Source organism: Genypterus blacodes, unplaced genomic scaffold (genome assembly GCF_046128005.1).
Source record: "Genypterus blacodes isolate CSIRO-AG114 ecotype Tasmania unplaced genomic scaffold, CSIRO-AGI_Gbla_v1 ptg000107l_1, whole genome shotgun sequence".
NCBI classification, from domain to species: domain Eukaryota; kingdom Metazoa; phylum Chordata; class Actinopteri; order Ophidiiformes; family Ophidiidae; genus Genypterus; species Genypterus blacodes.
Genome location: NW_027466911.1, coordinates 2,146,065 through 2,167,500, shown reverse-complemented (window position 1 = coordinate 2,167,500; position 21,436 = coordinate 2,146,065). Strand labels below are relative to the sequence as shown.

Sequence of the window (21,436 nt, the reverse complement as noted above, 5' to 3'; positions counted from 1 at the left end):
TGTGTGTGTGTGTGTACTCTGTTGCCATAATACAACAAATCAGATGGAATGGTCTTGTATGTAAAACAGATTGACTGTGAGGATGTTTCTGTTTGTTTCTTGTACATCTTGTTCCATTTGTAGTTCTGTGGTTGAATGGTTTATATGTCCATGTTAACTTGTGTATCTGGTGTTTAGAGTGATTGTGTGTGTTTCTATGCCGTTCCCCACAGAACATGCAGCTCCGCCCAAGAAGCCCCCCCGACCTGGAGCCCCCAGCCAAGTGGGCAGCCTGGCCTGTCTAAACACTGGGGACAGTTACAATGATGGCGTCAAGGTATAGACACACACACACACACACACACACACACACACACACACACACAGAAACAAGCTCTTAATGCACAAGGCAACAATACTTACCCACAAATACACATGTGACTACTTAAGCACAGAGTTTATATGAGAGAGAACATATTGCATGTTTTTGTGATGCTCCGAGCATTAATATTCTCCTTTTATCTTCCTCTCCTTTGGCTGCTCTCTCTCTCTCTCTCTCTCTCTCTCTCTCTCTCTCTCTCTCTCTCTCTCTCTCTCTCTCTCTCTCTCTCTCCCTCCTCTTCCTCCTCCTCCTCTTCCTCCTGCCCTCTGACCCCGTAGCCCTGGCGGGTAAGCAGCACACTGCCTGTGTGTGTTTACTGTTGCGTCTCGTCTCCTAGTCAATCATGCCTGGGATCCCTTTTGCTCCCTACCTCCCTCCCTCCCTCCCTCCACCCCTCAATCCATCCCTCCCTCCATCCCTCCCTCTGTCAGTCGTTTTACGTTGGCACTCCTGTTACCGTGTTGCGTCTGTGTCCATCCTTTCACGTCCCTCTTTGTCTTGGAGAAGCGGGTTGTTGGTTCTCGTGTGTCTTGTGTTACTTCCATCCAAGCTAACATCCAGATGTTGTTGTTAATCTGGCAGCCCAGATGTGACACTAAACAATCAGCTGATTTCTTTTTCCTTCATCCCACTAACAGAGGTTTGGAGATAATTACACGTGAATCATATGACATACGTTTCTATGCTTGGGTGTTAAACCTCAGTTAAACTATAAGCTTCATGATTTGTTTGTCATCGTTGCCATCCTGTGGTCAAAGTTGAGTATTACAGTTCTGACTGCTGAAGAATGCAAATCACAGCAAAGATAAATAACCTACACATTCTTTCATTCACCATCATCTTAGAGATCATTTGGACATTCCCCCAGTTGTGGCTTCTCTGTTGGTTGCCAGAGCCCTTGAGCAGGGAGCATGGACTGGCTTGGCTCAGCATGTATTAAGTCACAGCTGCAGGGTCGTGCTTTGAGCCGCTCAGGCGTCCCTGCTTGTGTTTTTAGCTCAACCTGGTGCTGGTGTGTCGCATTTACGTCGTCTCAGTTTTGTTTGTCTTCTGTTCTGCCTGCCTGGTGTCTCCTCTCTCGCCCGGTCCTGTCGTCCCTCACCGCCTCCGTTTGTCCTCTCGTTGTGTTCCCGCAGCTACAGCCCCAGGAGATCAGCCCGCCCCCCACCGCCAACCTGGATCGCTCCAACGACAAGGTGTACGAAAACGTGACGGGCCTGGTCAAGGCCGTGATCGAGATGTCCAGCAAGATCCAGCCGGCTCCCCCAGAGGAGTACGTCCCCATGGTGAAGGTAAGGCCACGCCCCCGTCCCAACAACCAGCTCCGTCCTCTGCAGCTGTCCAGTCTGTGTGACTCTGTGTGTGTGTGTGTGTGTGTGTGTGTGTGTGTGTGTGTGTGTGTGTGTGTGTGTGTTTGTTTTCAGGATGTGGGTCTCGCATTGAGGACATTACTGGCTACCGTGGATGAGACGATCCCACAACTCCCTGCCAGTACACACAGAGAGGTACACACACACACACACACACACACATTCGGCTCCTACATGTTTAACAATAGACATAATGATAACTGACAGCAAACGCAGGGAGGAGCCCACACACATACACATACACAACTCTTCCTCCCTGATCATTTCAACATTCATGCCGTGTAATTGAAGCCGTCTGGCTCTTCCGGCTCTTTCCGCCTGGTTGACTGGCTGTCGTGTCTGCGCCCACAGATTGAAATGGCCCAGAAGCTGCTGAACTCTGACCTGGCAGAGCTGATCGGGAAGATGAAGTTAGCCCAGCAATACGTGATGACGAGGTCAGTATGGAGAGGATGCTGCAGAATGTGGTCGCCATGGTTACCACCATACGAGACCTTGTTAACCCTTTTATGCCCGCAGCAGAAGCCACCCGGCATCAAAAACATGCTGACATGATTTTTGTTTTCAGCTGATTTTGATTTCATGCGTTCATGTGTGTCTCAGTCTCCAGCAGGACTATAAGAAGCAGATGCTGACGGCGGCTCATGCGCTCGCCGTCGACGCCAAGAACCTGCTGGACGTCATCGACCAGTCGCGGCTCAAGCTGATGGCTCAGCCCCGCCCACACTAGAGTGCCGGTCCCTTTCCCGTTTGAGAGACAGACAACCACGGACCGTTTTTACCGTTTCACCCGCCGCGGTGAAGAAGAGACTTCCGGGGGGGTTAGTGATGTCGTCAGTGGCGGCGACGGCTCCATCACAGTTTAAAGGGACCTGCTGTCTGGACTCTGCACCACTGTGACTCAGAGAAAACAAAACAAAGCAACACCACCGGGCCTGAATCAGCGACCCGGCAGCTCCGCTTCTGGTCGGACTCGAATGAAAAGATGAAGAGGAGGGCGACTGGAATAGATCGCCGTTTGTGTCCGGACCCGGAATGAGCCTGATTTTTGAGGCCTGGAAGACAATTAAAAGGGTTTAAGAACCTCTGTATGAAAACACTATCACCCGAGCGGCCGGGCCTGGAGGCGTCGTCGCCGTGGGAATGGATCCTGATCGTGGAATACAAGTTTGGATCCACTGTTTGGGTCTGCGACATATCTGCATGAAGCTCTTAAATGTGAACCCCCTTTTCCTCTTCCTCCTCCTCCTCACCACCCTGGATGCTTTTCCAGGAGCAGAACACGTCGGCTCGGTGTCGTGCGACTGTGGCCTCCGATCCGCCGTCGCTCCTCCCGTCTCTTCCCTCCAGCTTTTATTTATAGACTGAAATTGCAGAGGAGGAGACGGAGGGAAGGACGGGGAGGGCGGATCAGAACTCTGGACAGTCTGTCCCCCGGGTGTGCAGCCTGAAGGACGCGCTCCTGTTTCCTCGCCGCCTCGTCTTACCTTCTTTTCTCTCACTCTCCTTGCTCCCTCTCTCCTCTCTCCTGCAGTCTTCCTCGCCTTCGATCTGAGCAGGTTTTAAAAGACTCCAACTGTGAAGAATTCAACTGTTGTCTGGACGAACAGCCCCAGACAAGGAACCCCCCCCCCACACACTCACTCACTCACTCACTCACACACACACACTGTTTGGTCTGCCCTTTGTGTCGTCTCTCCACCTCGTGTTGTTCTGAGCAGGCACGGCTCAGACAGTCACATCACATCTTCTTCCTCTATTCAGAAAGCAATTTGTCAGTGGGAATACAAGCGGACATCCCAGCTGTGACTCCCATACCTGAGGAGATCGCCTGACCGGAAACTTCCGGCTCAGCTCAGGAGAAAGGAGGAAGGGCAGGACACCGCGGTCAGACGCGTGTCTCCCCTTCGTCCTGTCTCTCCTCTTCTCCCTGCTCCTCCTTCAGACGGACACTTGAGCTCCCGTGGTGGGAGGCCAACACCTTTGTGCTTTGACTCCGCACCCCCTCACCATGTTTCTGTCAGGCGTCCCTACATTAAATATGTCCCCTATCTGGTGTCTCCCAGGGAAACAAACACGCACACCAAAGGAGGAGCCACATGACTGGAACACTAAACACTGAAGTGAACACACACACACACACAGCGCGGCACACCTGTGTCTTTGTTAATATTGACCATACACACTGCTATATGAACTGTCCTGGTGAGTGTACGAGTATAGGCATGATATACGGGGACGAGAGCAGATTTGCACAGCACCAAAAAAAAAAAAAAATCACCTTTTGAACCCTATTTTACCCAGATTTGATTTCATGCTTAGCCAGCAGCGAATCTATCAAATATCTGAGTGTTAAAGGGATTAAAACCATCTATTTTATCTCGTAGTTGTTGCGTAAATTTGCCCATGTTGGTATATTGTAAGCTGTGACTGGTGACGTGTACAGGACAGCGTGCTAGTGAACACTGGTTTTTATTTTGTCTTCTGGGGCTCAGGCGGCCATCTTGTCCAATAGGAGGAAGAAAACAACAATGAAATAAAATCATGTCCAAATGGAAAAACGGTCTGTCCACGTTCTTTTATTGACACTGAACCTGGAATTACAGCTTTGATGCCACGTGTGTTAGTTGAATTAAAGCAACAGCGAAGTGACACTGGAGCTACGGTTTGTTACACACACAGTTTCTGCTTCTTTTGTGGGATATTCCCATCTGTGTGTCATCAAACACAGGGTGAATACAGAAATAAAGCAGCTATATAAGATCTCTTGCGTACATTCGTCGTCTTAGTTCATCTTCTTTCATAACTGAGGCAAAATGTTCTGGAAAGTTCTGGAAAAAGACAAAACAATTGGACGTTTGGACCACAATGAAACTCTTACTGTGTCTGCCACTAGGGGGCAGTGCTTCTCTTTTACAGGAGTGAGCGAGTTTCCTTATTTACAGATTTGTCGTCGTTCTCAGCTCAATCACGCCCTCTGGTGAACAGTTGGGCTAAAAAAACGTGTCCTTGTAATAAGAGCTCAAAATAACATAAAGTTTTGTGTTTGAAAAAAAATGGTTTATCCCTGTTAGTCTGAATTTGTAGTACAAAATATAAGGATTCTATATAAATTAGTGCATAATTATGACTTCAAATGCATTAGCTGGACAGTTTGTGCATGCAGCAGTGATGAGAGACATCAAAGGGTTAAAAGGGCTCTACAACTTGTATTTTTGAGGTCAGGATGCGTTCAAGTCCCTGAGGTTTAAGAGGAAAGTTTAGAATTAGCTTCAGTATGTAGTGAGGGACCAAAATTTGAAGTATTTATCATTGCCTGTAAGATGAGTTTTTGCTGGGTTGCCTTCATCTTCATTGCTCCCTGACCTCAGTGTGTAAGCAGCAGGAACATACACACACACAGAAGTATCAGTGTTTTGTGTACACGAAGGCTGTCTGCTCGACTGAAGTTACACAGGTTGTAAGTGTTGCAGCAGTTCATCGTGTTCCCGTCGCCGTTGTCGTCGACGGCCGCTGTGGCCATCGCTCCGTTGCATGTGGCCTTGCTGGCACACTGCTTCACTATGGCCTTAAATTGACCTATACACACACAAACACAGACACACAATGCTTAAATGAGTAAAGCTTAAATGTTTCTACTCAGAATCACTTTGACCTAATGTAGACGGATTGAGAATATCTGAGACCTAAATCGTATTTCTTTGTCCTGTTTGACTATTTTTGTTATGATTCACCTTTTGTACAATCTATTCCATCTATTGAAAAGCTTTAGATTGACATTTAAAGTCATAAAGCTGCTCATTTCCTGTGTACAGTTGTGGGTTTGTGTTGGTCTCGGCGGTCTGACGGCGTGTGCTGGTTTACCCAGTGTGTCGACTACAGTCATGCATGTGTCCAGCAGCGGTTGGCACGTCTGATTGGTCTTGTTGCATTCTTCATTGGTGGTGGACGAGCTGCACACGAAGCACTTCAGCGACAGAACTACAAGGAGGGGAAAAGCCACAAACAAAAAACTAAATGAATTTAGGTGAAAAGAGAGAGTTCATGAGTGGAAAATGACAGAAGACGGTTTTAAACGATACAGACGTGTCTTCAATTGTAAGAAGTATTAAGGCCTGAATAGGAGGCGAGTCCGACTCCACCCTGTCATGAGGCATCATAGAACGCGCGCGCGACACACACACACACACACACACACACACACACACACACACACACACACACACACACACACACACACACACACACACACACACAGACACACAGACAGACAGACACAGACACAGACACACACACCCTTGTCTCCGCCACAGGTAAGTGTAATTACACTGTACTGCTAAGCGAATGTGACAGTAAACCGGTGATTCTTGTTTTCATGAGGCCATTTTATGTTTAATTCAAAGATCAGAATGGATTCAGACCTCAGAAGGTTTTTTAACTTTTCACTCATAACATTGTAACTTTGTTATATTACCTTGTTATTTACTAAATGTAAGTGAAAAACAAATTATTACTTAAAAGAAACTTAGAACTATGAAATCCCAGTAATTACCTTTAACCTGAACTGTGAATGAATCTACATAGACACAAAATCATAACTTCATTCAAACCAACTGAACGTGATCCACACCTGAATTCTGCAGCTCACAAAGGACCATGAACATTATAAACAAAGCAAAGACAAAGAACATTCCAGAAGGCAGCGTTGTTTTGTCGCTAAGAAAGTGTTTCAATTAAAAGAATCACTGCCAAGTCAAGCCAAGATGATAAATTACACTTGATGATATCATACGTAGGATAAAAAACATTTGAAGCTGAGTTATTTTATGTATTTATCCTCAGATTGTTGAGCTCAGGTCAGACCAAAGCCTCAGAGCGTCAGATTTACCCACATACCTGGAGAGACGAGCAGGGACACCAACACAACGCTGAGCAGCATCTTCACACTGCAGCTCCACTCCTCTTACTGAGCGTCTGAGTGTGTGTTCACCCGCAAACCCTTGGGTGTGTGTGTGTCTGTGCGTCTATTGTTAGTTTTACGAACGCACTTTCTCCACCCGTCTTATCCACCATGTCATGAAACGGAAAGGAACCGGTACATGTTTTGTTATCTGTGTCTGTGTGTGTGCGTGTGTGTGCAGACATTCCTAGGCAGATGTGTGTTGGTTTCAAAGAAACTCTCTGTATCAGCTGTCAATCACTGAGCACAATGTGGCTCATTCAGTCCATTTAAAGCAGCTGATCATAATGAGATGTATTAGAACAATTAAATAGACTCTTAATCAACTGTAAAGCATAGAGCAAGGCCTTTAGCGCCACCATCAGGTCAGAGTTCAAGTAACATTTATGTTGGTGTCCATCATTATGCACCATCAGATACATGTGTGTGACCTTTCCTGATGTTTATCCATCTTCTCATGCACACTGGACTGTTTCTCTGGTTCATCTGGCAGATCTTCATTCTTCTTGTGTCTCTCCTCCATGTCTCTCTTGTCTTCTTGATGTTGTCTCTAGGTAAGAACATTTGACAGGGCACCAAACAGAGGCAGATTGTAGTATGCCTGTCTAACGTAGGGGAGTGCAAGCAGAGTCAATAGGAAATCAATCTTATTCAAAATTTCAATCCTTTATTTACAGCGATGCAAAATAAAAATGACAGTTTTCTACTATCCCTCTGTTTTCTTCTAAAGGGCAGATTGCATTACAGGAGGTTGAGTTCAGGCAGTGGGAGCAAAGTTAACATGCTGGATATGCTGCAGGGGAAATGTTGCCTTCTGTTACTTTAAAAGCTGAGAGAAAATGTGAGAGAATAAAGTGCATGAGGATCAGCAGCAATGAGTTTCATTCATGAATTGCGGAAAGTTACAGCTTCCATCATAATAATGGATAAATTCATTACAAAGACATGAGGATCCCGGTGCAGCTCAGTGTCCTGCTGCAGATCTTCACATGGACGTCTTCTGTCCCGTCATTCTTTTGTTGTCCTTCAGCTAATTATTCCCTCGTCAAACCTGGCGCCTCTGTCTCCATTTCTCTTCTTCCGGGTTCACTCACTCTGTTTTCATAAGATTTTCACGTATTTATGTGCAGTCAATTCTTTGACAAATTGTTTTATTCCATCCATTTGTGTCCTCACTGAGTTTTCTGTTTCTTGTTGTGGTTGCTGGATTCTCGTCTTCTGCTCTTAGAAGCGTAACGCCTGTTGAAACATGAGATGTGATGAGCGGGTTCCTTCGAAGGGTTAGACATTAAATGGTTAAACATTTAAGTCATTGAGTCACTTATTGCGTGTGAGCTCCCTACCTGCGCTGGTAGAGGTAGAGGAAGAAGAGGAGCTCGTCTCGGAAGCAGGAGAGCTGATGAGAGGAGGAGAAGGATCCAGAGGAGGAGAAGTAGGAGGCACAGGAGCACAGATCTGAGATGAAGGTGTTGACTCCCTGATGGAGAGAAGACAGGAAGGAAGGGACAGAGGACAAAGGGCAAAGAGAGAAGGAATAATGACATAGAACAATGACAAAACCGGGAGAATTCCAGTTTTGATATAACAAAAATGAATTTGAGAACCAAAGCATGTGTAGTCAGACTCACTCTGTACATCAGCACCGTCCCCTGCAGGTGGCACACCGACCTCAGCTGAGCGGTGGAGACACAGAGGGAAAGCAATCAAGGTGATGCGTCGCAATAATCTGTAAATAACCTCGTATTAACAGTTTTTGCTCTCTCAAACCTTGTGGTTGATAAAGAGCTGCGGCACCATCGACAGGAAGCCAAACGCATAAACACCTGAGAGGAGAGACGGGGTTCAATCACGGCTGTTACACGTGGATCGGTTCAGCTTAATGACTGCAGGTTTGATGCAAGGTTTTAAATGAAACACATTAGCTGATCCAAGAACCTGTTTGAGTACAAATATGTCTGAACTCCATGAAGGCAGATGCCAGTGAACTCACCAGTCACCAGGCTGTTGATCAACCAGGAATAGTAGCTGTCAACAGGACATATCTTAATGTTAAATGAACGATCATACTTTCTGTATTTGCTTGATCATTAAATACACACCCAGGTCTGTATGTGACAGACCTGGGTGTCACACACCGACCAGTATGTGAGGTGAAGAGTCGGACCATCAGTGTGTGTAGTGTTGCTGATGATCGGCCGAGTTCAATAGAGAATAATCCCGTTCCGATTAGGATGGAGCTCACCTCTTTTGGCGTAAGTAGGCCAGTGAGAAAATAGCTCCGCTGGTACACAGAGGATAGACCAAGTAGGACAAATATCTGGAAGCCTGAGGAGAGAAAAACAAGAGAGGGACATCTGAGGTCATCTGCACCTGTGTGAGAGGCGCTGTCACGCCATGGCCAGCAGCGACACGGTCAGATGTCTTGATAGAAAGCATGTTAAATGGACTGTGACTGCAAAGAATGGCTCTAACTTTATGAGGAAAGGCTTCATTTGTACCTAAATTGACTTGCAATCTAAAAACACATTTTTTTAAAGTAATTTTGCAGGAAAGTCTGTCTTTGAAGGTGACAAAGGCAGATCTGAAAGGGTTAAAGTAGGAGGAAACACAATCAAAGCCGTTCCAGACCTGCGTGTCGTACTCCATGGTCTTCCTCTCTTCTTCATCCAGCTTAATGACCTGCACACATGGAGAGCAGAGGCCAGATGTTGATAGAAACATCTGTAGTATAAATCTGGAGCCATTTCTGAAGGATTTTAACCCTTAACAGCTCCACACACATACACACAACGTTTCCAACACACAGTTTGGATGTGGATGTGTGAGCGTCTGTGTAAACACACCACACTCACCTGAATGAGGGACTTGGAGTTTTTCCACTGCAGCTGGACCTTAAACACTTTAAACAGCTTCCAAACCTGCAGAGGTCAAACACACACAGTGCACAGCAGCTGTCCGCATGTCTGTTTTACCTTTAACACACACACACTACACACGGACAGATCCTCATTAACCTACCTCCACACACGCTCCCAACCCCACAGGCAGCAGCACCAGCAGACTGGTCTCCTCAAGCAGGTGGAGGAAAATCAGCAAAGTACACAGACTGCGCCACAGAACTACACACAAACACAAAGACAGACACACACACACAGCAGCAGGTTACTACAAACTCTTGGGTTAGTTTTAGATACTGCAAACCTGTATTATTATGCTTCTCCACTTTCCTAACCTGACTTCCTGGACATTCCCACCATGCTCTCCTTTTTCCTCCATGAGCTGAAGTCATTTTTAAGAGCCAGGAATTCACAGATGAGCTGCAACAAGAACGATGAGAGATATGGAGAGAAGAACGAAGAACACGCCCTGATCTGCTCTGATACACACACACACACGCCGGCTCAGTCTCACCTGTAGAGCTGTGATGAGTGCAGTCACGACCAGCAGGTAGAGGTTGGAACTGGCCAGAGTCTCTTTGATCTCATCCACGTTCTCTTCTGTGAAGCCTGGGGCCAAATTAAAAGGATTAAAGCGACAAATGATGCAATCAAAAGTGTGTATAATGTATATCAGGTGTCTTTACCCATTATGTTTTGTAATGTCTGAGAGCCTGTCATCACATTTTCTCACCAAACTGTCGCAGTGAATAAACCACGTCCTGCAGATGGACCCAGAATCTGAATCGCCTTAAAGAGATTCCCTCATAGGAGACAGTGAGGGGAAGCTGAACGGTGCTGGGTTTGATCTCCTGGATGGAGGGATGGAGGGATCATTGGAGATTAGATCAATCAGATCAGATTATATTGATACGAGAGTAAATCTAGTCTAAATGTGTCGTACCATGAGGTCTTTGACTCTAAAGCTGAGCTCGTTCACCAGCAGGAGAGGAAGGTAAACCATCTGTCTGCCCTCCTGAGTGCTGCAGAAAGAGGCAGATAGACAGAGAGGAGGTTTGATTTCTGGATCTGTGTCGTGTTTGAGAGACGAGATTGTGTCTGTTTCAATTTCCCACCCAGGTTTAACAAATCAGTTGGAATAAATTAAAGCCCCGCACACCTATAAGACACCCAGAAAAAGTGAAAGACTTGTAACTGTCTTGATGGACGGATGGTCTCTATAGGAACAACAATAGCTGTGATCTCCAAGGTCTCACTTACACTCTCATGAAGCGTCGCACGTCACTGGAAAGCCCCGCCTTGTCGAAGGTGAAGTGTTCTGTCATCATGGTGATGGACAGGTAGGGTCTCCAGTGGGACACAGGAGGACTCTGGGCTCTGGAGAGTCTCTGATGGAGCCAGAGAGAAGCTTTGACTCCGATATATGTGACTAAGCAGATTTGAGTGCTTCTTCCAGCTGTTTTTATTTTTAAGTGGTAACTTGGCAACCAAAATCGCTCGCTCGTGTGTATAAAGAGGCTGTTTTACCTTTCCCTCTGTGTGTGAGGGGGTGACGAAGGTGGTGAGCTGAGCTGCTGAGTGAACCTCTCTGCTGTCCTCCAAAGGTGAAACACCGGCTTTGTGTATGTACACCACCACATACAGACTGCCATTAGATCGGGTTTGCTCAGGCAGGGAGACGTTCACCTGCCTGAGGACAGAGAGAGAGAGAGAGAGAGAGAGAGAGAGAGAGAGAGAGAGAGAGAGAGACAGACAGACAGACAGACAGACAGACAGAGACAGAGGGATGGATGAAAAGAAAACTATATCAATTCAAAAATGTCGATGTTTGAGTGACTGATATGAGTGTGTGTGTGTGTCCAAACCCACCTGTCAAATGAAGCGTGTGGGTGAAAGGGATCGATTCTCACAGCCAGGTGGAGCTGACTGTTATCTGGCACCAGGCAGGTGAAGACGCTCAGCTAGAGAGGACGGGACAGGACAGACACACATGAAACATGAAACTCTGTACTTCAGCTTCATGGTGATCCCATGAGTCAGCATTCAAACACACACAATGAGAGATCACAGAGGGCAGATAAATGTCAGAACACAACAGGATGATTATGAAGATAGTGAGTGATCATATCGAGCATGATGGACACAAAGAGAAACACATTTAGGAGCATTTTGCCAACACAAATCAACGACTATGAGGGTCAGAATGAGAACAACTTTATCCTGTTTATTACAAATATCAGGATTATATTGATCTAACAATGTGTCTGATTAGAACTAAATACATCTGTAATGCAGCAGTAAGGGATAAATAACCCATGCGGCAGTAAATCACAGCATCTTCATCCTCCTCCTCCTCCCCTGGCCGAGCCCAGGTGTCATAGATTAGTATATGAAAGCAATAATCAATAATCAATAATCAAAGGCCTGTGACCTGCAGCGTGGGTCTAGTGCTCAGGTAGGAGCTGATGCAGTGCTCCCCTCGGGATCGGTCGCAGGGTTTGTTGTTGATGAAGCCGTACAGCAGCCAGGCGGTGTGCAGCGTGTAGACCACAAACACGCCGAGGAGCAGCTTGGCGATGGAGCTCCTCTTCGCCCCCCCGCTCTCCGCCTCGGGCTTGGAGCAACACGACGGGAACATGGCAGCGGGAGCAAAGCAGATTTACTCTCCGGATCAACGCTGCTGCCCCGGTCACAGCATCCTTCCGGTGTCTCCAGAGGAGGATGCTGATGCTGAGATTAACACGCCTCACACGCTAGGAGTGATGATGGTGCTTCCTATATGACTCTTATCACGCGATACTTCAGGCTACACGCAAACAAAAAGCTGTTTTAGACGCGAGAGTGTAATAATATGGGTTTCTCTTATTTTTTGGAGTTGATCTTGGCTCTTGGGAAGATTTAATCGTGAGAGATATGCTAATAAGATGATATCTCACTCTGTATAAACTAGTTTCGGGCGTCTAAAAATAGTCCCCGTCTGAATCGACGTATTTAACGAACGCAGATGTATTTTAATCGGCTAAAGCAGCATGAAATGACATCAATACTACACTGTCTTTATCGCGACGAAGCAAACATTGGCTGTGGATAACTCTGTAATACTACAAAACTCCTCTAAAATGATAAGACTCCCGCAGTTTGACTGAGTGATCCACTTCACATCAGACGATCTTTGCTCGCGATGCTTCCCGCCGCGGTGCATTGTGGGCAGACACGGTGCTCTTGCGCCTGTCCTGTAGACAGCGGTTTGTTTGGACTCTTTCATGGACGGAATTACAGCGTCATATGTAAATTAAGCATAGCCAGTAATTAGAAGCAGGTAACTAACTCGTGTAACTCGTGTGTTCGGTAACTGTCACGTAAAATACGTGTCTGTTTAGAACAGTTGAGAACTTAAAAGTTGTCTGAATCTTAGCAGCTAGCTAGCAGAACACGTTGAGATGGAACCGTGAAGATGTTAAGATGTAACCGTAAACCAATGAAAACGTCGTGAATTCCGTCGAACTGGACCTCGTTGTGTCATCGTGTAACTGCGGTTGTCAACACTGTCAACACACTGCATCGTCGGAGCTTCAGGGTAACTACGTAAAGAAGATGGGAGACTAACTTGGACTTTCTGTCCTCCACCATTATTATACGTCCTTTGGTCTGCAGCATGGCCGTGTGTGCGTGTTGAAGAGTGTGTGTGCTTGGTGTTCCGATGTGGGCGGTGCAGATGAGGCTCGGCAGGCTGCTGGTGGGCCGCCTGAGCTGCAGCAGGACACACCGGTCATGTCCTCTATTACGGGCTCTGAGTGCTTCTGGCACCGGCGGGAATCGAACCCTCACCCTCAGTACAGCCAAGTGTTCAAGCACACAGCTGAGGTGGTACTACATGAAGTCCAGTAATGTTTGGATGAGCGGATGCTGCAGTCAGACTCCACCTGTACTGAGCAGTCAGTTTGCTGTGGTGAGGAAGAAGATGCTGATGCGAGGACGAGCGTCATGGCCTGGTAAGGATACGGATGCACAATTCCACTTCCTGCTGTATGAGTGAAACAGTTCCCTCACATGTTTGGCTTTGGTGTTTCTTGGAACAGTTTCCTTTGTCCGCCACAGAGTGACAGAAGCTTCCATCTCCAGCGTGGCTCCTTCTTTTGTTGTGGTAAGACATGCAGCATAGCAACACAACGCAGCATCACTGAACTTCATGCTCATGACCTTCAGGCTGGACAGGGACGCCTCACAAGCCCGATGGTGACTATGAGCATCTGTGACAACTTGTTTCTCCTTTTTTACAGATGAAATTTGACCAAGATGGAAACGTGACATCATTTGGTAAGTGTGGATTTATGAATGTGTCGGTCTTTCTTTAGTGTTTCTGTTTTCCTTCATTGCATTATTTTGTGTGTGTGTGTGTGTGTGTGTGTGTGTGTGTGTGTGTGTGTGTGCGTGTGTGTGTGCGTGTGTGTGTAGGTTTTTGCAGTATGAATCTTCTCTGTTAACATTTTGAAAGTGTGTTTATCCCTGAGTCCTTCTCTTTGCCGTCACCATGTTGGCTCTTCTTGGTGTCGTTCCCTTTGCTCCGCTTATCTTTCTGTCTGATTTGTGATCTTGGTATTTTGCTGCGTCCTCTTGCAGAGAAGAAGAAGACCGAGCTTTGCCAGGAGCTGAGCCTTCAAGCCAGAGACCTGCGCTTCCAGCACAGCACCTGCCTCACTGCCAGAAACAACTGCATCATCATACGCATGGAGGTAAAGTTCTCTGTATGAAGGCAGAGGAGGAGGAGGAGGTGGGGGGGCTCCACACAGGGTTTGACTGTTCACAATCATGAAAATAGGAAAGACCCTTTATCCCAGAGGACTTTTGTGTTTCGTGACCAATTTATTACATTTATAAGGAAGAATGACTTTATTTCAGAAAAAACTTTAAAGCCAAAATAAATTGTAAATCACAAAACATCAGTTCAAACTATTGCATTTCTGAGGAAGTACGATGACAAGTCAGCCAGATCCTCACACACGTGCACACACACTGCACGGCCTGCTGCGGTCGCCTCTCATCTGCATTGCTTACCAGGCTGCACCGCGGCAGATCTGATCCCAGACGGCGTGACCTTGAGGGTATAGAAGTAGAAGCAGTCGTCGCTTGTCCTCCTCTCCTTACAGAAGAGGACCCCAGACGTCTCTACGGGCTCCTTATCATCTGTCATGGTCACGTTGAGGTAGTCGCACACTGTGTCACACCTAATGACCAAGGAAAGGAATCGAACGTAAATGAAACCCCAGAATGAAGTATTAAACATATTATATTGTCAAAAAAGAGCCAAAGTAAGCTCCCGTTCTCACCTGTCCTTCTTCCTCCCCGTCCCGAATGCCAGACACTCCACACAGTCTGCGTGCACCCTGCAGGGTCCCTCACAGGTGGGGCAGACCTCGCAGGTGGGACCCATGTAAGGTGGCAGGCATCTACACACTCCACACTCACACAACCCCCGCCCGTTACAAATCTGCTGGTTGGACGCCATGCAGGAAGTAATTTCCATAAAGCAGCCGCAGTCCTCACCGGTCCAGTCGGCGTCACAAACGCACTGCGCGCACTCGCACCGCCCGTGGCCGGCACATAACCTGGAGCATCAAGTTGGCACTCAGTTATTGTAGAATACGTAGATATTCGGGTAATGGTCACGTGTTCCAATATCGTACCTGTGGTTGTGGCGTGGACAGTTAAAGTTGTCGCACTCGCAGAACTGCCCGCTGACCCTCTCCTCTGGATCTGTCCGCCTGTCACACTCACAGAAGCCCTCCGTACACCTCCCCCTCTCGCTGCACACGGGGTCGCCCGGCCCCGAGCGACAGCTGTCCTCCAGCGAGGCGAATGAATCTGACAACCTTTCGCAGCGTTGTCCAATATATGGTTCAGCGCACTCACACTGGCCACACACCAGAGCCCCGTGGCCGCCGCAGGCAGGGCTGCTCTCCTCACGCTCCCTTCTGCAGTCACACTCACCTAGGGGGGAGGAAAGAAGAATATCATGTTTGGTACTCTATTTCTTTCCAGTCTCATTCTCATCGTCAGAGATATGTGTGTGCTTCTCTTATCACACTCTTCACATGTTGCATGAAAACAACATTAGCTCACTGTTTGAGTCCAAAGTCTGAAAACATTGACTCCACTGTCCTCATGTCACTGTCCAATTACAACAAGATAGAGTCGTCCCTGTCCCAGCACTCACACTCCAAAGTCAGCTTCAGCTCCACACTCGGTGAGAAGCCCCTGGGCGTGATTTGGATGGACCAGGGCCCTGTGGTGTTCTTCTGGGTGTCGGTCTCACTGAGACACCGGGCCTCCACATGAACCTAGACCGAGATAATAATAAAGATTTGTTTCTAAAGATAAATGAACCCCTGTTGTAGCTTTTTACATGGTCTCTTAAGTTTACCACCTGTATGACCCGAGGGTTTCCATTCACGCTGCTGCTGAATGTGACGTTGACTCCCTCTGGCAGGGCGCTGGTGTCCAGGCTCAGGTCTGTGACGGGTCGCTCTGCAGCAGCCTGGGTGACGGTTAGGGGGAAGGACCATCTCACACCGGGCCTCAGATGAACGCTCAGCTCCTCTGCTACCTCACTTCTGCAGAATTTAAGACGTGATCAGTGTAATCAAAAAGCAAACAGTCTTATTAGTTGTATTATGTTATTATTATGTTCTGCTCTCTAATTGAGTCTGTATTGGCAGCTGTTCCTTCACGGTGGACGCTTTGACCCACCTGCTGTCTTTCATGACAGCAAGCACGGCTCCCTCAGGATTATAGATTTGTCTTTTACGACAACCTGCCTTCTGCAGCCCCTCAAGCGTGTGACAGCGAGTCTTAGCTCGAGGGTCTTTGCACCAGGCGCACTCTGGAGCAGCCTGGATGCACTCGCTGCAGTTGGAGGCAGTCAGACATGCCGGCGCTCTGGCCCCGCTGGGACCCAGCAGAGCCAGCAGGGGGAGCCAAAGACAAAGCAGCTTCACAGCAGACATCCTGCAGTTAAAGGAATTGAATGATAATGAATTTTTTCACGTATTTGCTTCATTTTACCAGCGTTATCTGGTGTGATAGGTCACCTCGCTCCCTGTCACAGGAATGTTAGCCACAGCTGTTCTAAAATGAATGACAGGGAAAGAGCTGATGGGGGAAAAACTTGGTTAAAACTTTAGGGCATTGCAGTCACATTTAATGCAAGGAAACCATACCTGATAATAATACGTGACGGAAACATTTAAAGATAACTGAACTTGTAATATCTAACAAGCGCCTAAGCCTTTGAAATGTCACGGTCTTGACTTGAGAAAGCCTTTGTTATCCGCTGCCTGCTGTATGTTCACAGGGCTGTGTAGTCGTGGAATTGGTTACACACTAAATAACGTGGAAGAAACCAAACACAAATCTAAAGTGGAGCCTGTACGTTACCTGAAGCCAGTGTTTAGATCCGCTCCGTACTATCGTTCACTCTGCAGCCTCTGCACTGTGACGCAAGAAAGGGCTTGGTGTACTTCCACAGCACAGCCACACACACACACACACACACACACACACGCCCACACACTGATCAGTTTGGAGACGTCCTCCTCCTCCAAATCAGCGTGTTTCCAGACATCTTCAGATAAACCAATCAGGGAAACAGGACAGGGTCTACAATCAGGCATCTATGAGAAAGACTTTCTTACAACAAATGAAGCTCCTTGTTGGATGTGTATGTGTGTATGTGTACCTGCAGGCTCCTGGTTGATGTGCAGCTTGTTGTTGTCTCTCCACAGTCTCTGAAAGCCATCGTGACTCCACAGTGCCTTCTAGTGATTGATTTCCGCAGCGTGGGTTTGGAGCGTTGGCTGGTTCTGGAGCTGGCCCCACAGCTCGCATTACAAACACAAACTCTGCCGTTTGAGTTCAAAGCCCTGGAGGCCATCCTGCAGCACAGGGTGAGAGCCCATCAAACAAAGATGGTGTCCTAACATTGGCTAAAAAGCCGAGCCTCCATCATACACAGACACATGTATTCATTTCTCTCCGTCTACAGGTGAACACTCTCCAGACTCAGCTGAATGAGGTCCACCCGGTGATCCTCGACACACTGGAGTCCCTCGTGGATCCAAAAATTCTTTCAGCTGACAGAAGTAAACTACACATACTGCTGCAGAACAGCAAAAGGTAACACACACACACACACGCACACACATGCACATATTACATTCATATAGAGTGAAATGAAGGCTCAGTCAGATATAATTGCCACTGGCCCTTCATCTCATCTCTTCTCTCTTGTCGTCTTGCTCTCTTTTTGTGCGTCTTATCAGTTTGTCTGAGCTGGAGACGGACATAAAGGTTTTTAAGGATTCCTTGCTGAAAATTTTGGATGAGGATGAGATCATTGAAGAGCTCTGTCTGACCAAGTGGACAGACCCAATCGTTTTGTATGTCACATACACACACACACACACGCACACACACAGAGCAATGCACAACGCACCACATTTTGAGATTCTGTTGTCATAAAAGTAAAGCATCACTTATATATGTATAAACATTTTCAAATCCGTATGTGTGTGTGTGTGTTTGTCTGCCTGGCTTTGCAGTGAGGAGAGCAGTCTGGGTATCGATCACGCTGAGGAGATGGAACTGCTACTGGAGAATTACTTCATGCAGGTATCACTGCCTAGCCAATTCCCTAAGGGGTTAAAATGATCATAAAATACAAACCTGAAACGTAGGAATATTGTCTCCTCAGTGAATCAGTGTGTTTTGGTGTGTGTGAACTTCTCCACACAGGCAGAAGAACTGGGCAACAAGGCCAGAGAGCTGAAGGGGCTCATCGATGACTCTGAGAGCATCATCTTCATCAATTTGGACAGGTACTCACTCAAACACTCCATATACACTGACAGAAATAACTGAAATCCGTTTCCTCTGTATCTGTATGAAGCCGATCATCATCACGTGTCTCTTTCCCTTCATCTTTCTCCTCTGCGTTCGCTGTCCGTCTGGCTCCAGTCATCGTAACGTGATGATGCGTCTGAATCTCCAGCTGACAATGGGAACCTTCTCTCTGTCCTTATTTGGTCTGATGGGCGTGGCCTTTGGGATGAACCTGGAGTCGACCTTTGAGGAGGTGGGACAGCTTCCCGTTATCATCTGCCTCAGTCTGCTCTTTTGCTATCGTCTCTTCTAAACCTAAAGATCTTTCCGTACTCATATTTGTTCACGTGTTTGTCTTCAGGACCCTCGTTTCTTCTGGCTGGTGACGGGCATCATGTTCCTGGGCAGCGGGCTGATATGGCGACGACTGTTGTCCTTCCTAGGTCGACACCTCGAGCCGTCAATGCCCCCACCAGTAAAAACACACCGTACTTCACACTTCACACACCACTCTTAACCATGCTGTAGCCGAATATAGTTTGAGTAGATCAATAAGAGTGATTGGAGAAAAAAGGAATAAGGCTTTTTACTGACATTTCTCATTTGCACCAGATCCCTCCAGGGTGTAAGAGGAGTCTGAAGAGTCGGCTCAGGTGATCCCACAGATCTCTGGAGGAGGCTCCGGACCTCCCTGCACATGTACAGCAAGGGGAGCATTCATTTTAACGTGTTAACCAAAGGAGCCTCAACCACAGCTGAAACTGATGGAACCGAGGTGGGACTATGTGCTGCTGTGTCCCTGTGTGGTCCCCGATACTCTACTGTGGTTTAACACGGGGATACAACACGGGCATGTCTGGTGGGAATACAGTAGACCAGACGCTCAGGGGGAAAGCAATGGAACTGAGAGCAGGCTCCATAACAACCAAACCACCAGACAATCGCCTTGCTCAGAGTTGTAGTTTCATTCATTTCACATGTACGAACAAGTGTTGGTTTATAATGAAATACTGTAAATGTGACCTTTATGGGATCTGTTGTAAGTGGAAAAAAGGGATACCTCACTGATACTGTTACATCAGTTATAAAATGACTCATCCTAATTCTTTTTCAGATGATAATCCATTATTTGACTTGAATCTAACACTGACGGATTAAAGCACACACACATTTAATCTCACGTTTTTTATTAACACAGCGTTTCTGATGATTGGAGTTTTCGACCTTGATCCCACAGAATTCCACAGTGTGTCAATAACTTTAAAGATCACAACACATGAGGAACGTTTGCCTTCAAGCTACTTTTGACTCTGTTCTATCCCTGTATTGTGTGAATGTATTCTGGATGTTGAAGATGTAACTGGAATGCTGTGTGATTCCGAAGTTACGTGTTTCAACTACCAGCATGTATTTTCCTATCAAATTATATATAATGTGTACATATGTGCTGTGAAAATCAGTGTGAAATATGCAATCCAGCTGTCTGAATAATGGTTTTAAGTAGTGTCAAATCATGAAGACACATTTTTCTCAGGTAGCTCCATGCTTTGTCTGTTTTGTCATCCTTGTAGCTAAACTACGTCTTTGTCTGTGTTGTCAGAGTGCAGCTTCATGGTGTGGAAATAAAATGGATTCAATTAAATTTGACAGGCTTGGAATATTTTGTGCCAAATAGAAATTTCTAGTGTGAAATGTTTTATTTGTTGTTTCTTCATGTTTCATCTTTCCATTCAGTCTGTGAGATGGGAGTCGGATGTTTATGTAGTGGAGTAATTGCTCTTCTCCACCAGAGGGCGCCAGATCTACATCTTCAAACAGACGTGACCACACGCTCCTCCACAGACTGGGTGAGTCTCTTATCCAACCTCGGCACAAACAGGAACAGTAAAACTAGGAAATGTGTATTAATAAAATAATTATAATTGAACCGCGAATTAAAAAATACTATGATTTTACCTAATACTATTATACAGTGCGGAGGAATGACTAAGGACTTGGATTTACCTAATGTTTTTGCCTTGGGCCATATTGGAACCAAACAAGGGACTTCCCTGTAAATTCCCACATTTTGTGTAACTTTCTATATCCCGTCTTTCAATTTCTGTGTCCATAGCTTTACGAATGCTTTTGTTCTCATCAGTTGAACGTTGGATGAAAAGACTTTCATTTACAATACGTCAACAGGTTTTTCCCGACTGGTGTTTGTTATCTAATTTACCATATTAATGTTCTCAGGTGCAGTATGGGATTAACACACCCAAGCTCAGGTTCCTCTTCATGGATTTTTAGCTCTGCTTTTACGGCCGCCATGCCACGAAGACTCCCTGTTCCAACAAAAGCAGATCCCCAACTGCCTCACTCGATCTGATAACAGACAAAAGGGGTGACTAAATGGATTTCTCTATTTACAAAACACAAATCAGTTCAGTCTCAACATGTGTCCTGTGCTCGATCAGTCAAGCACAGCATCTCAGTGAGGGCTGCTGTACGTTGTTATGGGATTATGTTGTGAGTTTGTATAAGTATCATACATACAGGACGAGTTGGCCTAATTTCAACAAAAGCCCAATCTTAGTTTAATAACTTTTAACCTTATTAAAACGAGTTATTTGTGTAGAACTTTGCACAGTAAGGATTTATTTATTTATCTTTTTATGCATTTTCAGAATCACCAACCGGGGTCCAAATACCACCGGATACTTCCTCCGTCTTACTATCTTAATTCTACTCGATTTCTACTGTGTCTTTATTGTATCTGTTGGTATATTTTACGTCATTATTATATATTATATTACAGTATATTTAATTTGTCATTGGAGTTTTAATGCGCTGCTTTGATACGCTCGTGCGTGTATGTGCGTGTTTGTGCGCGCGCGCGACCATTGAGAAACACTCCCGGCCTGGCCGCGCCCCTCCCAGGTGAACGTCACGCCGTGCTGACGTCACGCGGGGCCACGCTGTACTAGCAGGA

General features: G+C 46.4%; 4 protein-coding genes across 10 annotated transcripts in view; 2 read left to right on the top strand and 2 right to left on the bottom strand.

The window, feature by feature from the left end:
- The window catches only part of LOC143008790 (focal adhesion kinase 1-like), a 45,928-nt gene extending 41,391 nt beyond the window's left edge, over window positions 1-4,537 (top strand). For all 5 annotated transcript variants that reach the window (XM_076160707.1, XM_076160706.1, XM_076160705.1 and 2 more), the window contains 5 exons: window positions 213-316; window positions 1,498-1,653; window positions 1,786-1,866; window positions 2,083-2,168; window positions 2,335-4,537. In XM_076160707.1, the coding sequence (XP_076016822.1) occupies window positions 213-316; window positions 1,498-1,653; window positions 1,786-1,866; window positions 2,083-2,168; window positions 2,335-2,461 (554 nt within the window). In that variant the 3' untranslated portion in view covers window positions 2,462-4,537. The remainder of the gene's footprint in view (window positions 1-212; window positions 317-1,497; window positions 1,654-1,785; window positions 1,867-2,082; window positions 2,169-2,334) is intronic.
- Window positions 4,538-6,930: 2,393 nt separating this feature from the next.
- On the bottom strand, window positions 6,931-12,483 carry LOC143008791 (lipid scramblase CLPTM1L-like). 2 transcript variants are annotated; one of them, XM_076160711.1, is made up of 18 exons: window positions 12,020-12,483; window positions 11,458-11,549; window positions 11,116-11,278; window positions 10,849-10,976; window positions 10,532-10,610; window positions 10,322-10,439; window positions 10,103-10,197; window positions 9,924-10,008; window positions 9,710-9,810; window positions 9,544-9,609; window positions 9,320-9,370; window positions 8,934-9,016; window positions 8,682-8,716; window positions 8,459-8,514; window positions 8,320-8,364; window positions 8,035-8,168; window positions 7,868-7,930; window positions 6,931-7,786 (listed from the first exon to the last, which is right to left on the bottom strand). In XM_076160711.1, the coding sequence occupies exons 1-18, from the start codon at window positions 12,224-12,226 to the stop codon at window positions 7,726-7,728; spliced, it is 1,662 nt and encodes a 553-aa protein (XP_076016826.1). In that variant the 5' UTR covers window positions 12,227-12,483; the 3' UTR covers window positions 6,931-7,725. The 2 variants fall into 2 exon arrangements, with proteins under 2 accessions (XP_076016826.1, XP_076016827.1); XM_076160712.1 differs by having other exon boundaries at window positions 6,931-7,930.
- A 302-nt stretch (window positions 12,484-12,785) lies between these two features.
- On the top strand, window positions 12,786-20,107 carry mrs2 (magnesium transporter MRS2). The gene is made up of 12 exons (XM_076160713.1): window positions 12,786-13,580; window positions 13,668-13,732; window positions 13,869-13,905; window positions 14,209-14,321; window positions 17,370-17,531; window positions 17,630-17,760; window positions 17,907-18,023; window positions 18,186-18,255; window positions 18,379-18,461; window positions 18,601-18,718; window positions 18,827-18,940; window positions 19,078-20,107. Exons 1-12 carry the CDS (start codon window positions 13,289-13,291, stop codon window positions 19,120-19,122), a joined length of 1,347 nt encoding a protein of 448 aa, XP_076016828.1. The 5' UTR covers window positions 12,786-13,288; the 3' UTR covers window positions 19,123-20,107.
- LOC143008793 (integrin beta-1-like) lies at window positions 14,432-17,407 on the bottom strand. Of its 2 annotated transcripts, none has more exons than XM_076160715.1 (8): window positions 17,324-17,407; window positions 17,023-17,209; window positions 16,336-16,593; window positions 16,013-16,199; window positions 15,803-15,926; window positions 15,273-15,576; window positions 14,916-15,194; window positions 14,432-14,813 (listed from the first exon to the last, which is right to left on the bottom strand). In XM_076160715.1, exons 3-8 carry the CDS (start codon window positions 16,590-16,592, stop codon window positions 14,627-14,629), a joined length of 1,338 nt encoding a protein of 445 aa, XP_076016830.1. In that variant the 5' UTR covers window position 16,593; window positions 17,023-17,209; window positions 17,324-17,407; the 3' UTR covers window positions 14,432-14,626. The 2 variants fall into 2 exon arrangements, with proteins under 2 accessions (XP_076016830.1, XP_076016829.1); XM_076160714.1 differs by having other exon boundaries at window positions 17,023-17,258; window positions 17,324-17,345.
- Window positions 20,108-21,436: the final 1,329 nt, after the last annotated feature.

Coding starts and splice junctions, on each gene's coding strand:
- LOC143008791 (XM_076160711.1), bottom strand. CDS start 12,226: ATGTTCCCGTCGTGTTGCTCCAAGCCCGAGGCGGAGAGCGGGGGGGCG. Junction 9,811..9,923: donor GGGAATGTCCAGGAAGTCAG/GTTAGGAAAGTG, acceptor GTTTGTGTGTAG/TTCTGTGGCGCAGTCTGTGT. Junction 9,610..9,709: donor GGTTGGGAGCGTGTGTGGAG/GTAGGTTAATGA, acceptor TGACCTCTGCAG/GTTTGGAAGCTGTTTAAAGT.
- mrs2 (XM_076160713.1), top strand. CDS start 13,289: ATGTGGGCGGTGCAGATGAGGCTCGGCAGGCTGCTGGTGGGCCGCCTG. Junction 13,581..13,667: donor AGGACGAGCGTCATGGCCTG/GTAAGGATACGG, acceptor TTCTTGGAACAG/TTTCCTTTGTCCGCCACAGA. Junction 18,941..19,077: donor AGCCGTCAATGCCCCCACCA/GTAAAAACACAC, acceptor CATTTGCACCAG/ATCCCTCCAGGGTGTAAGAG.
- LOC143008793 (XM_076160715.1), bottom strand. CDS start 16,592: ATGTCTGCTGTGAAGCTGCTTTGTCTTTGGCTCCCCCTGCTGGCTCTG. Junction 16,200..16,335: donor GCTGTCATGAAAGACAGCAG/GTGGGTCAAAGC, acceptor TAAATTCTGCAG/AAGTGAGGTAGCAGAGGAGC. Junction 15,577..15,802: donor GCTGAAGCTGACTTTGGAGT/GTGAGTGCTGGG, acceptor CCTCCCCCCTAG/GTGAGTGTGACTGCAGAAGG.